Below are 14,659 nucleotides of genomic sequence, written 5' to 3'. Positions count from 1 at the left end.
TTTTTTTTTTTTTTTCCCGGCTGATGCTGCATAAGCTTGCTTTCTTGCATCGTATGCCTCTACTAATGCTAATAAGCATACGATGCTTTCTTGCATCGTATGCCTCTGCTAAAGCTAATCAAATCAACTCACAGGTGCTTAGTTTCCAAATGCTACAACTTCTTCTCACCAATCTTGTTGCCCTTCTCTGTACTTGTTCTAGCAACTCTACATCGTTCCTAAAATGAGCCCTCCAGACCTGTACACAGTACTCAAAGTGTGGTCTGACCATTGCCTTATACAAAAGGATAATCTCCTTGTCTCTGCTAGCAAATTTCCTATATATCATTAACAAAATTTCATGACCTGATCTGGCAGTCAGAGAACTTCATATTTGGCTTCACAATTACCCCCAGGTCTTTTTAATTCTCCACCTTCCTGAGTGTAGTGCCACACAGTACTTTGCATTTGTCAATGTAAAACTTGAGTTGCCACTTTTCAGTCATTTGCCTAACTTTTCTAGATACTATTGCAGTAGCATACTGTCTTTACTATCATTAACAACCCTGCCAACCTTTGTATCATCTGCAAACTTGGACATTAAGTCTGATGTACCTTCATCGATAAATACACAAAACAGCAATGGGCCCAGCACCGAACCCTGGGGGGCCAAAGAAAAAAACATTAGTCCAAGTACAGCGGGGTCCATTTATTACCACTCTCTGCCATCTCCCACTCAACCATCCCTTTATCCAATTGCAGAACTTGCCCTTAATGCCATACCGATTCAATCTGTACTGCAGTCTTCCTATGTGCAACAGTATCAAAAGATTTCCTGAAATGCAAGTATATGATATCAAAATTATTTTTTGCATCGAGTTCCCTAGTGACCACATTATACTATCCAATCAAATTGGTCAGACAAGACTTCCCCGTAACAAACCCATGCTGTGTCCGAACTATTACTGCAGTCTTGTCTAGGTGAGCCTGCTTCACTTCTTTAACCAGTGACTCCATTATTTTTCCCAGAACAGAAGTTAAACTAACAGGTCTATAATTATTTTTGTCACCCTTTGAATTCCCTTTGTGAATTGGGGATACATTTGCACATCTCCAGTCCATAGGTCTCCCCTGAATCTTAGGATGCTCTCATAATTATGGCTAAGGGTTTGCTTACTTCCTGCACTGCCTCCTTCAATATAACTGGATAGATTCCATCTGCCCCAGGTGCCTTTTTAATGTTTAACTTCAACAATTTCTCTTCCACTTTGCTCTCTCTCTCTCATTACAAAATCATTTAGCTTCGTGTTACAGTTTAGTAAACTTCTGTCTCCTCTCCTTCCTTACAGAATTCCTCATATATGAATGTAGATGCAAGACATTCATTCAGTTTGTGAGCTATCCGAGCAGGATAATCAATAATCGAACCACAACATCAATGGGAACAATCTGATTCATCCTCTTCCTTCTAGAGTTTGCATAAGTAAAGAAGTCTTTTTTGTTTTTCTTTGCATCCTTTGCCAAGGATTTCTCGTAATCAGCCTTCACTTGCCTATCCTCCTTTGTGACTTGATTACAGACTAGCTTATATCTGTCATAGGCTTTCTGTGTCACCTGATAATTCATATGTATCCCAAGCAATTTTCTTCTCTGCCACGAGCCTCATTAGTTCTTCTGACAATCATTTAGGTATAAACGGATGTCCATGTTTTGTGCCCTTTCTATACACATTGCATTCACTATATTTAAATTCTTCATTTATGTCTCCAACTTCCCTACAATCTCTGTGTTTGATGACTTAAGCAGTATTTAAAATTCTGATTTTTTTTTTTAAACTATATTCCTAGCATTATTGCACATGCAAGTGTACAATTAATGCTAGGAGTATAGTTAAAAAAAATGCACCTGTTTTCTTCTTCTGGTAACACTAATGCAGCCCATGTATTTGCTTGTCCCATGCGAGATTACAAGACACCCAGCCGGCCTGTAATCTCCAACATTGCTTTTCAGGCTGCTGTGTGTATTAATAAAAGCAGGGCAAGGATCACTTTCACCTGTGTCTGCAGCTGCTGGTAATCAATTAGTCTATGATTATCTCCTAGCTAGCAGTTTTCTGACCCACCTAACAATGATGCAAAAGCAACAACAAATATTCTCGCAATCTTTCTATTTAACTGTACCCATCCGAGTAAAAAACAGTCATGCGCACAAATCATGCTAAGAAAAATTCCACCCCACATGCCTTGCACAGACTGTCGAGGGCAATGCTGATTGAAAAGGCTCTTGTCATGTATTTCCTTCTATCGTGTCTGGGAAGAATTGCGAACAATTTCAAATTTAATCCCAACTCAACTTTTTCTCGATATTGTCCTATATGTGTGCAAGTATAACCTCAGATCAACTCTTAATTTCATGAGTATCAAATTGTACAACAATATCATCTTTTGCGACTTAAGTTAGCTGATATGAGAGATGATAGCTGCTCAACAACATCAACTTTTGCCCCTGGCAGAAAAACCTTGGTCCTATTCTACCTATTCTTTTTACACAATACATTCCATGTTTCCCTGACAATAGTCACTGCAAATTGCTGCCTCCTGTGGGAACAGAGATCTCTGCTGCTGAGGATATTATGTTATGTGTTGCTCAAGCATGGACTCTAGCATTGAGCTGGGCAGCTGAGTACTTGATGGATCCCTCTCTTTTATTCCTTCAAGAGAATCACCTCCCATTCTTCAAGCCTTCATATAAGCTGATCAGAATGCTGAGTGTGTTTAACCTCCTCATGCTCTTTACAAGAAAACACATACAAAGGCACCCTTTTTGCCTGTACCTTGTTTGGCTAAAGGTATGCATAGAGTCTACAAGCAGAGCACATTATAAAATGCTGATTCAAAAAGAGAACTGTCACTTGCAAGTTATCTCTCTCATACCAAAGCATTTATGATGCTTTGAGTATTTTGTTTTACTGCCTGTCTGTAATGGTTTGTAATGTAGTGTACATTTTTTCATAACTAACTGCACTTGTAATAAAAATCAACAGATTACAATAAAAAATTAAATTGGAAAATGGACTTTTTTAATAGTTCAATAGCTGTTTCGACTACAACTGAATTCAGTAATCCTATAATAATTCAGCAATAATCCAATTTATTAAACATAATTTTATTTGTATATAGCTAAATGCATATACATCTTTGTTCACTTGTTATTCAAACTAAATAGTGGCCAAGGTAATTCTAACTGGAATTTGAATGACATTTTAAAATAACTGAAGCAATTACAGACCTGGAAATGTGCCTTCTGTGCCAGATAAGATATCGATTCATTAGTTAAGTGTGTAACACATGATCATCAGTACAGAAATCCTATGCTGTGATTCCCTTATAAGGGAATGGCAACACATGAATTATTATTATTATTATTATTATTATTATAGTATTAGCATTAGTTAAGGCATATGATATAAGAAAGCAAGCTTATAGAGCATGAGCTAAATAATAAAAAATTTTAAAAATTTAAAAAATAGTAAAAATAAAAAAAAAAAAAAAAACTCTTCCCATTTCACCCATCCAGTCACTCCAAATGTTTGTCTAGTTCAGCCTTAAATTTATTTAAGCTATCAATTTCCACAACAACAAATGAAAGTCTGTTTCAGCAAACAATTACCAGCCGGCTAAAGGCACTCTTCCACACATCTATTCTACTACTGTCTTCCCCATCAGTTTCTTAATTTGAGCAAGCGGAAGTGTACCATTAGCATTGAGCCTGCTCAACCCATTCAAGGCCTTGTACACCTCAATCATATCATCTCGCAGGTGGCTAATCTCCATATGATGCAACTTACAGAATTAATGCCTCTCCTGGTAAGAGAACCCCTTTGTTCCCTTCTCTGTACTCATTCTAGCAACTCTACATCCTTCCGAAAATGAGGCCTCCAGACTTGTACGCAGTACTCAATGTTTGTTTGTTTGTTTTGTTGGTTTTTAGGAGCATTAGCAACTAAGGCCATATTACTCCGGGATATGCGGTGGTCATTCCTTGACCTTTCCACATCCTCCGTATTTGGTGGTGACGGGCTCGAACTCCGGTCTAATCAAGAAGCGTGTGCTGCGCACTGCTGCTCCTTCCCACCTGGCTACGGAGGCGCCTCGCAGTACTCAAGGTGTGGTCTGATCATTGCCTTATACAACGGTATAATAACCTCCTTGTCTCTGCTAGCAAAATTCCTATATATCATTGACAAAATTTCGTGACCTACTCTTTCAGCAACTCTGCACTGCTCAGAGAACTTCATATACGACTGCACAATTACCTCCAGGACTTTTTCATCCTCCACCTCCTGAGTGTAGTATCACACAGTTAGTATGTTTCTCTTGGGTTACTGCTACCCATATGCAGTACTTTGTATTTGTCAATATTAAACTTCAGTTGCCACTTCTCAGCCCAACTACCTAACTTTTATATCTTTACTATCATTAGCAACCCTGCCAACCTTTGTATCATCTGCAAACTTGGACATTAACTCTGATACATCTTCATCGATATCATTAATAAATAGACAAAACAACAATGGGCCCAGCACCAAATGCCGGGGGACCCCACTAATAACATTAGTCCAAGTAAAGCAGTGTCCATTTATTACCACTCTCTGCTGTCTCGCACTCAACCATCCCTTTATCCATTGCAGCAACTTGACCTAAATGAATTAATTTGTACAGCAGTCTTCCATGTGCAACAGTATCAAAAGCTTTCCTGAAATCCAAGTATATGATATCAAAATTATTTTTGACATCCAGTTCCTTTGTGACCACATTGTAGTATCCAATCAAATTGGTCAGACAAGACTTCTCCTTAAAAAACCCATGCTGTGTCTGTACTATTAATGGAGGCTTGTCTAGGTGATCCTGCATCACTTCTATAACCTGTGACTCCATTATTTCCCCCAGAACAGAAGTTAAAACTAATAGGTCTATAACTATTTGCGTCATCCTTTGAATCCCCCCCCTTGTGAATTGGGGATGCACATGCACATCTCCAGTCCATGGGGACCTCCCCTGAATCTAAGGATGCTCTTATAATTATGGCAAAGGGTTTGCATACTTCTTTCGATGCCTCCTTCAATATAACTGGATAGATTCCATTTGCCCCAGGTGCCTTCTTTTTGTTTAACTTCAACAATTTCTCATCCACTTTGCACTCTGTTATTACAAAATAATTTAGCTTCCTATTAGACTTTAGTAAACTTCTATCATCCCTCCCTTACAGAATTCCTCATGTGTTAATGTAGATACAAAACATTCATTCTGTTTGTCAGCTATGTGAGCAGGATCATCAACAGTCGAACCACCAACATCAAGTGGACCAATCTGATTCATCCCCTTCCTCCTAGAGTTTACATAAATAAAGAAGTCTTTGTTGTTTTTCTTTGCATCCTTTAGCAAGGATTTCTCATAATCAGCCTTCACTTGCATAACTTTCTTCTTCTGTATCACCTGCTAATTTAAATGCATCCCACACATTTTTCTTCTAGGCCACAAGCTTCATTAGTTCATCTGACATCCATTTAGGCCTAAATCTTGAACAGTATTTCTTAGTTGGTATGAAAAGCCTAATAGCTTCCAGGATTAATTCCTTGAAGGCTTCCTATTTAGAATTCACTGTTTTTAGTATCATCAGTTGATCCTATTGTATAGAATTTAAAAACTGCCTGAGACCACCGTAGTCACCTTTACGAAAACAAAAACCCTTTCCTTTACCCTTGATGGTAGTCACATCTTTAAGTAAATCCCAGATCAGTAGACTGATTACTTTATCCTTTATCTGCAAATTCCTAATGCATGAGTCATCACTTCTGATAATCAGATCAAGAACATTGCCCCTCACACACATGTTGCTGTAGAAAACAATCCTCCAATAAATTCACAAAAGTCTTGCTAGTGTGCGAGTGACCAATCCACAAGTTCCAGTCAATATCTGGAAAGTTAAAATCCCCCATTACAAGACATTCTGATTTATTGGCCCACTATTTCATTGTACTCATCAGAGTCATTAGGCCTATAACACACTACTACTCTCATTTTCCCTTTCCCAGTGTTTGTCACACCAAACTGACTCAACATCGGATTGTCCACCCATGTCAATTGGATTCCTTAGATTGTACATGTTTCTTAACTAATAGCATAATCTCTCCTCCCTTCCTAACATGTCTATCCTTTCTGTACATATTGTACTCCCCAAATTCCAAATCTGCACTGCTTATATCTGTGTGACACCATGTCTCTGATATCCCAACAATATCTGCCTTTGATGCCTTGATTAGCACTTGAAATTCATCAATTATATTTACTATACTTCTAGCATTGGTGTACATTCAAGTATACATGCACCTGTTCTTACTCTTAGTTACCCTAACACAGTCCATGTATTTACTTATTTCATGATGACTCCCAGCAGCTCTTGAAATCCCTAGCAACTTGCACACCCTTATTTTACTTAAAAGGACTAACATGCACCCCAGAATAAAAAATTAAATATATAAGTTTAATATATTTTTTTATTTAAAATTTCTTTTATATGGAATGCATTATATCTAAAATTACATTTATAAAATCACATATAATTTTAAAAGATCACAAATAAAAAAACACAAAACAAAATTAAATTGAATTCAAGTACAAAATGCATGTACTTGAACATGCATGATCAAATAAAGCTGCACGAACAAACAAAGCCGCATATTGAAGTATTAAAAAAATATTTATTTATAATTTTTATTTTCAATTATGTTTCGAAAAACTAAAGTTTTCATAATTAATAAATATTCATTTATTGTGGATTATCTCACACATCCCATGGATCATCTCGCCCACCCCACTTTGGCGAGACCACTGCTCTAGGCTGCTGCTCTTTACAATAGAAGCAGTGCAAGAATCGCTTTCGTCTCTGCCTGCGGCTACTATTAATCTTTTAGTCCCTCCAAGCTAGTACTTTTCTGAACCAATTAACACTGCCTCAATAGCATCAGCAAATATTCTTGCACCCTTTCTATTTAAGTGTATTCCATCCCTGTGGAAGCAGTGTCTCCTGTTAGCAAGCACAGACCACGATGAAAAAAAAATTCTAATCCATAAGTCTTGCATAATCTCTCCAGGAATTGAATGACAAGGTTCTCAAGATATACTCCCTCCTCTCAGTTCTGGGCAGAATTGCAAGACACTTTCAAATTCAACCCTAGCTCGCGACTTTTTTTCAACTTTGACCTGTACTTGTCAATTAAATCTGCAGATCTCTTACTCTTACAGTCATTAGTGCCAATATGTACAACAAATCACCTTTTGTACTTTTGCTCCTGGCAGACATACCCTGATCCTGTTCCACCTATCCTTTTTGCATAATATATTCTCCATCTCCCTCACAATAGAGTCACCAACAATAACTAGTTCCTGTGGGACAAGTGCATTCTGACTTGGAGATTGCCGCTGTGTTGACTAATGCACAAGAGTGAGCTCTGGCATTGAGTTGGGCAGCTGAGAGCTTGATGGCCCTCTTATTAATTTACTCGAGGTTATCTACCCTACACCTCAAACTCTCATAGACACCCATCGCTGAGTTGGCACCTAATTTCCAAACAGTCTCTGCACCTAGCACACACAAAGACATCCTCTTTGACTAGATCATGCCCTGTTCTAGACAGGTCTGCAAAATTTCACATTTTGCACATTTTTTTAGACTGTGATGCATTGGAGAATCATCCCCTTCAGTTCTCCTCTGAGCCACAGCACTCTGGGTAATCTGTGAGTTTTGCTTTGCTGCTCTAGTCTATGTCATGATTCCGTTTAAGTACAATTTAATTCACAATGAAATTTATTAAGATTAATAAATTTTACTGAGTAATTGATAATACCATACAATACTAAGCTAACAGATTTCTAATACAGTGCTACGTGTTTTGCTATCTAGTTTTATATTAAACCTTACGCTATCTAGTTCAGGATATATGTTGTATCGTACAACAACGGCACAAGTTACAGACACTAAGTATTAACTTTCAAAATCGCTATCTAAATTCAAAATAAACCAAGGAGATTGATTAGGACTATAAGCTACTTATAGAAAATAATTTAATATAACAATAAAATGGCTATATATAAAAAAGCAAATATAATTAAAAACTTAAGAGTTCGCCAGAGCTGCAAAATCTTATCCAACACGTGAATACCCTTACTGATACTAAATATCATAAATAGAATTATAAAGCTACTTCTAGAAAATAAATTAATATGCCAATTTAAGTCAACAAAACGGCAAACATTTAAGAAAAACTTCTCTATTAGTTAAGCCATAAAAACTTAGCCCGCAAGGAGCTACTCATTCAGATGACTTCAACCATTGTTTTTTATGGCACTAATATCTTCTCAAATATCCACACGGTTCCTTAAATGACAATAAAGGAAATAATAGTTTAAGATTCATGACATTTGATGGAACATGAAAACTGAGAAGCAATACAATTGGGTATATATCATTATTGCCTAACACTACAAAAATATTTATATGGTCAAATATTTCAAGCTGCTATGACTGTATCAAAAATAAACAAAAACTATTTTAAATTTTTAACAATGGTTCCAATACAGCACTGATAAATTATCAATCAAGCAATTTATCAAATCTCTTAAATACTGCACATCAAAAAACTCACTTTATCAATAATTGACTGCATATGTGATTTATGTGCTGTATCTCCATACAGAAGTGAAGACCACTGTTCAGGAGCTATTCTCAGACCAGCCTCTGTAGCAATTTGAACTATTTGGGCGTCATGCTCTCGACGCAATGCTTCATAAGTACGAAATTCTTCTTTAAGCTGCATCAAGGATGAATCACCTTCTCTTTTAGAAACCTAAAATTTTTTAAAAAGATTTTTAATTAATTTGCCATGATGTATTCATTCATGTACAAAATGTTAATAAATGATTAAAAAGAAAAGCAAATGATTCATTTGCTTTTCAATACATAGAAACAGAAGTGGATTTACTGTGATGCTAATGAAGCGTAACCTTCACGGCCCCTCACTTGCCAAGGTCCATTTCAAGGCCCTGGGAGGGGGCCTTAACAATGTGTTCACATGGTCATATGTTTGGGTAAAATTTGCAAGAGTACAACATTTTAACCACAATTGGTTAAGATCACTGTCTCTTTCCACTCCGGCTTCCCCTCCATCAAACTTCAATCTGTAACTTTATTCAACAAAGTGAAACAAGTTCTGGCTGATTGTTCATTCTGCCAATGAACAATATCTTTGGTCAGTCGGATGACAACGCAAATGTTATGAAAAGCGAAGACAAAGGGCTGCGAGTGCTCCTTGAAAACATTAATAAGTACACAGATGTGCCGTGCTCAGCTCATTCCTCCAATATTGTCGGAGAAATGGCTGCCTCCACAATACCTGAAGTTGTTGTCTACTTCTGTATTTTGCAACAGTTATATGTTTTCTTTTCAGGTTCGTCTCGTAGATGGAGTATTTTAAACACACGTGCCAACTTGGATTTTTCGTTACAGATATAAGTGTAAGAAGATGGTCTGCCCATTATAAAACTGTTTAAACCTTGCAACTTGGGTATGACGACTTTTTAAGCACTCGAAAATATATTTTTGAAGACTCAGAAGAGAAACCTGAACACAAACGAGATGCAAAATGTTTATTCAAAAAGATGATAAAGCTGGATTTTAACTGCAATTTGGAAAGACATTTTAGAATTTTACAATAAAACAAGTGAGAAATTACAAACTCCTGATTTGGACGTATACGAAAGGTACCTTCTTTTGTCAACTTTAAATTTATTTATTAAAGAAAGACAAAATTCAGATAAAAAATTAATGGAATATGAAACAAAAGTGAAAAAGATGAGCAATAAAATCATAGCAAATTGTAATAAAAGCAAATTGTAACAAAAAAAATTTCAGATCACACAAAAAGCAGTAATTCATTAAAAGGAAGAGATAAATTTCAAATAGAAGTAAGGCAGGGAAGTGAACCAAATTAACACATCGGGGAAAAATTTTAATTTCTTGCTGATTTTACATGAAATACTGACATCAACAAAGATAACATAAAACTCATACTAGAACAATACAATGCGGACATCAACAAAGATAACATAAAACTCATACTACAACAATACAATGAGGACATCAACAACAAATTGGGTAATGAGTGTCGTCAATTCAAAGAGTATTTAAGATCAGTCACTGCACAATAAAACTTCAAATGTCCTGAAATCTTGCAGCTCATATATGAAAGAAACTTGATAGAGACTCCCAAATTTGACAATCCTAAAAATTTACATAACATTACCAATAACGAGTTATGAAGCTGAAAGAAACTTTTCTAAACTATCAATGATCAAACCACGCTAAAGGAAAGACTGAATTATCGTTCTATTCTCTCTAGAGAAATTGATATAAAATCGTTATCATATGAATCATTGTCATCGTGGACTAATGTTATTAGTGGAGTCCCTCAGGGTTCGGTGTTGGGTCCATTATTGTTTTCTGTATTTATAAATGATATTGATGATGGTATATCAAGCTTAATGTCCAAGTTTGCAGACGATACAACGACTGGCAGGGTTGTCAAGGACACTACTGACACTATGCTGCCTGCAACAGGATCTGGACAGGTTGAGCAGATGGGCTGAGAGGCGGCAAATGAAGTTTAACATTGACAAATGTAAAGTACTACATATGGGAAACAGCAACCCCAGAGCAACGTATCAACTCTGTGGTACTACACTGACAGTGGTAGAGAATGAAAGGGACCTGGGGGTGGTTGTGCAGGCAGATATGAAGTTCTCTGAGCAGTGCAGACAGGCTGCAAGAGTAGCTCATGGTGTATTGTCAATGATATGTGGGAATTTTTCTAGCAGGGATAAGGAGGTGATTATTCCCTGGTATAAGGCGATGGTCAGGCCACACCTTGAGTACTGTATACATGTCTGGAGGCCTCATTTCAAGAAGAATGTAGAGCTGCTGGAACGAGTACAGAGAAGGCAACAAGATTAGTGAATGGAACAAAGGGGTACTCTTACAAAGAAAGGATTAAGTTTTGCAAATTACAGTGTCTGGAGACTAGGCACCAGCGACGTGATCTGATAGAGGTGTATAAAGCCTTGAATGGTTTGAGAATGCTCAATGCTGATGGGATTCTTCCTCTTGCTCAGAATAATCACCTGAGAGGGCATAAATTCAAATTGAGGAAGGACAGATGTCGGATAGATGTGCGGAAATTTGCCTTTAGCCAGCGGGCAGTTGGTTTGTGGAATAGACTTCCATCACTTGTTGAAGTTGATAGCCTAAACAAATTTAAGGCTCAGCTGGACAGGTATTTCGAACAAACGGAGGGGTGAAATGGGAGTAGTGGTTGTGCTTTTTTTTTTTTTTTTGGCTAATGCTGAATAAGCTTGCTTTCTTGCATCATATGCCTCTACTAATGCTAATGCTAAATTGCAGTGCTTGAAACTAGACACTTGCAAGAAGACTGATTGAAGTGTTTAAGGTTTTCAATGAACTGAGTAAACTAATGATGATGGTAATATAATTATTTCTTGGACAAGACACACACACGAGGACAATATCTTAAAACTAAAAAGGTTGGTTGGCGGATAGATTTGCAAAAATTTTCTTTTAGCAAGAGAGTAATTAATCATTGCAGAAAACTAAAACTAAATCTGGTGTTGTGGAAGTGGGTACAGTAGACTTTCAAAAAAATGGCACCTTCGGGGATTCAAGGTGCCGCTATTTTGATTTTTCAGTTATCTAGAAAGTTTTTTTTTTAATGTATTTAATGCAGAAATGATGAGGCCAAATAAGAAATAGAGAAATTAAGAATGCAATTTTATTAGGTGCACATAAAAGAACATAAACATGTTAACGATTCAATGTTTTATTCTGCCATTAATACACTCCTGCTTATGCCCCATTCTATTTTCTTTATTATATCAAGTTTAGTCTGCGAGGGTAGCACAGTGGTATCATCACCATCCTCTCAACACTGGGTGAAAAAAGACCCAGGTGTGAATCCCGTCGATGACACGAGGAACTTTAATGAACTTTTTTCACTCCGTGGAGGAGTTAGTCAGTCTCAGGCGTAGATAACAAGGTTTTCCCCCCCAGAAACTGGGGTTTTTCGTCCAGCAAAACAGGCAAATCAAGCAGAGAACACATGCAATTTACAGAACAATACACGTGGGTATATGAGTTAACATTCCAGGTGATCCTAATGTAGGCTGAGAGGTGGCAAATGAAGTTTAACATTGACAAATGTAAAGTACTACATATGGGAAACAGTAACCCCCAGAGCAACATATCAACTCTGTGGTACTACACTGACTGGTAGAGAATGAAAAGGATCTGGTGGTAATTGTGCAGGCAGATATGAAGTTTTCTGAGCAGTGCAGACAGGCTGCAAGAGTAGCTCATGGTGTCTTGTCAATGATATACAGGAATTTTTCTAGCAGGGATAAGGAGGTGATTACTCCCTTGTATAGGGCAACGGTCAGGCAATAAGCTTGCTTTCTTGTATCATATGCCTCTACTAATGCTAATTGCATATGTAATAGTTTGATTATATCCAATTTGTCACTAAGCTTTAATGTTGTTCTTCTTTTCTTCTCTGTATGAGGTTTATTAACTTTAGGAGCCATAGTGAGGGGTTTTTAATTTAAAATGAATGTAAAACAGCAGTATAATCCATGATATCAGTGCAGAATTCACTTTGAAAATGGCGAGCGTAAACAAATACAGTAATCACGTGACTTGCCGTTTTCTTTCTTTGGCACTGCAAAACATCTGCGCTGTGCTTATATATCCGATCTCAATGTGCCAGTATTTCGAATGTGCTGTTAATTCAACAGTCCACTGTAATTTGAATAAATTTAAGGAAGGATTACACATATTATTAGAGGGGATAGACAGATGAGGCAGACAGTGGTTTTTTCCCTTTCCCTAATGTATAAAGCTTGTTGCCTCCTTGTATCATTTGGGCTATAACTTTTAATTAGTTAAAAGTTATAGCCCATCAAAAATTATTTTAGTTCTTGATGAGGAAGACTTCAAGTATATGCCCTAGCCAGTTCAATTGCACTGAATATCTGTAGAGAATTGTGCAATGAAAGGTGCATTCATTGCACAATCCTCTCCCCATATGGGAATCTAGAACAGTTTTGTTACAAGCTGACTCAATGTCATTTTGAGTCTTTTAGCCAGGTGGAGGTGGCCCCACTATGGGAACTGTTATATGCTTCTAGCTTTCTAAAATAATCAAACACTTCACCTTAAACTTTCTTGACCTTTTTCTATTAAATTAGCTATTAGATTACTCAGGGGATGGCACTATTTCTATCCTTTTTCTTTTATTTTCTCTTCACGTTTACAGTTATTTTTTCGCCCTACCTTTTCTCTATACCTTTACCATACTCATAAATAAATGTCCATTATGTTTATCTTTCATTCTAAACCAATTCATTTTAGACATAGGTGGTCTTGAAAATAACTTGTTATACTGAATTTTTCATCAAAACTGTTTTGTTCAAAGGAAACTGGCAAATTAATACAACTATACACTTTGAATCTTCTAACTTCCAACCTTACACAAAATCGTCATAAAGCCAAGGTAAGAGTGATCAATTAAAATTTTGATCTTGGGGTACTCATGTTTATGTTTGGGGTACTTGCATTATATCTTAAAAAAAAAAAAAAAAAAAAAAATTTAAAAACAAACATTTTATTTCAATATTTTGTTGATTTTTACAAGTTCACGAAATGCAAAATTAGTCAAATTTTAATAAAATTAACCGAATTATACAGCCTGTGCTTTAATTCGTTTAATTCGGAAAAATTTATTGCAAGAGTTATAAACACTAAAGGAAACTTTTATAAAAATTAACATCAAATGTTTAACATAATTGCTTACAATACATATTCAATAAATCTGATTTATTTTATCAAAAATAAAATATTTACCTAGCAATACTTTTCATTTGAGTGAATTTTCTTTAACAGTTTTTCATTTCCTCTCTGTTGCATGTGCGTCGGGAAATGGTGGTTTATATAACTAGAGATTTCATTATGATTATTTCAATACATGTGAAGTTTAAAATTAATTGTTGTTATAAGAATTTAATCAATACTGTTCTTCTGGTTATTAACAATAAAAAAATTTTATAAATATTATATAGCCTTTTTTTTGCAGAATGTCTTTTTTTACAATGACATAAAAAAAGAAGTCAAGTAGAATGTAAAAGGTTACAAAGTAAGCATAATATAAATATTCTATAACCCTCTTTGTAAATAGGATAGAATGTCATTTTTTGAGTCTTTTAAGAGTGCATTTCAACAACAACTTTATCGTCAGTTAATTCTTTCTTCCTAAATAATCATCTAAACAGGGTGTTTTATGATTTCTGCTTTTTTCAAATACCCCATTTCAAATTTTAAAAAAGGGGTATCTTGAAAATATAATTCCAAAAAAGAGGTACATCTGGCAACCCTACTCTAGGTGCCAATGTGTTTTGTCTAGTGGTTGGTTTGGGTGAATATTAATGCTTATGATCATTGGTTTTCAACTTTTATTCTTTTCACATTTCTCCCACAGGAAAATGTGAAAAATTTTGGTCCA

The 14,659-nt window shown here is 36.1% G+C and overlaps 1 protein-coding gene across 1 annotated transcript in view; it reads right to left on the bottom strand.

Annotated features, from left to right (window-relative positions):
- Nucleotides 1–14,659, bottom strand: part of roq (RING finger and CCCH-type zinc finger domain-containing protein roquin) — a 711,471-nt gene that overhangs the window by 580,085 nt on the left and 116,727 nt on the right. Inside the window, exon 6 of the mRNA XM_090390025.1 lies at nucleotides 8,684–8,884. Coding sequence (XP_090246151.1) covers nucleotides 8,684–8,884 — 201 coding nt within the window. The remainder of the gene's footprint in view (nucleotides 1–8,683; nucleotides 8,885–14,659) is intronic.

The sequence above is a fragment of the Mastigoproctus giganteus genome, chromosome 2 (genome assembly GCF_048544385.1).
Source record: "Mastigoproctus giganteus isolate SK-2022 chromosome 2, ASM4854438v1, whole genome shotgun sequence".
NCBI lineage: Eukaryota > Metazoa > Arthropoda > Arachnida > Uropygi > Thelyphonidae > Mastigoproctus > Mastigoproctus giganteus.
Note: the sequence above shows the minus strand (reverse complement) of the source record. Positions and strands in the feature narration are given on the sequence as shown.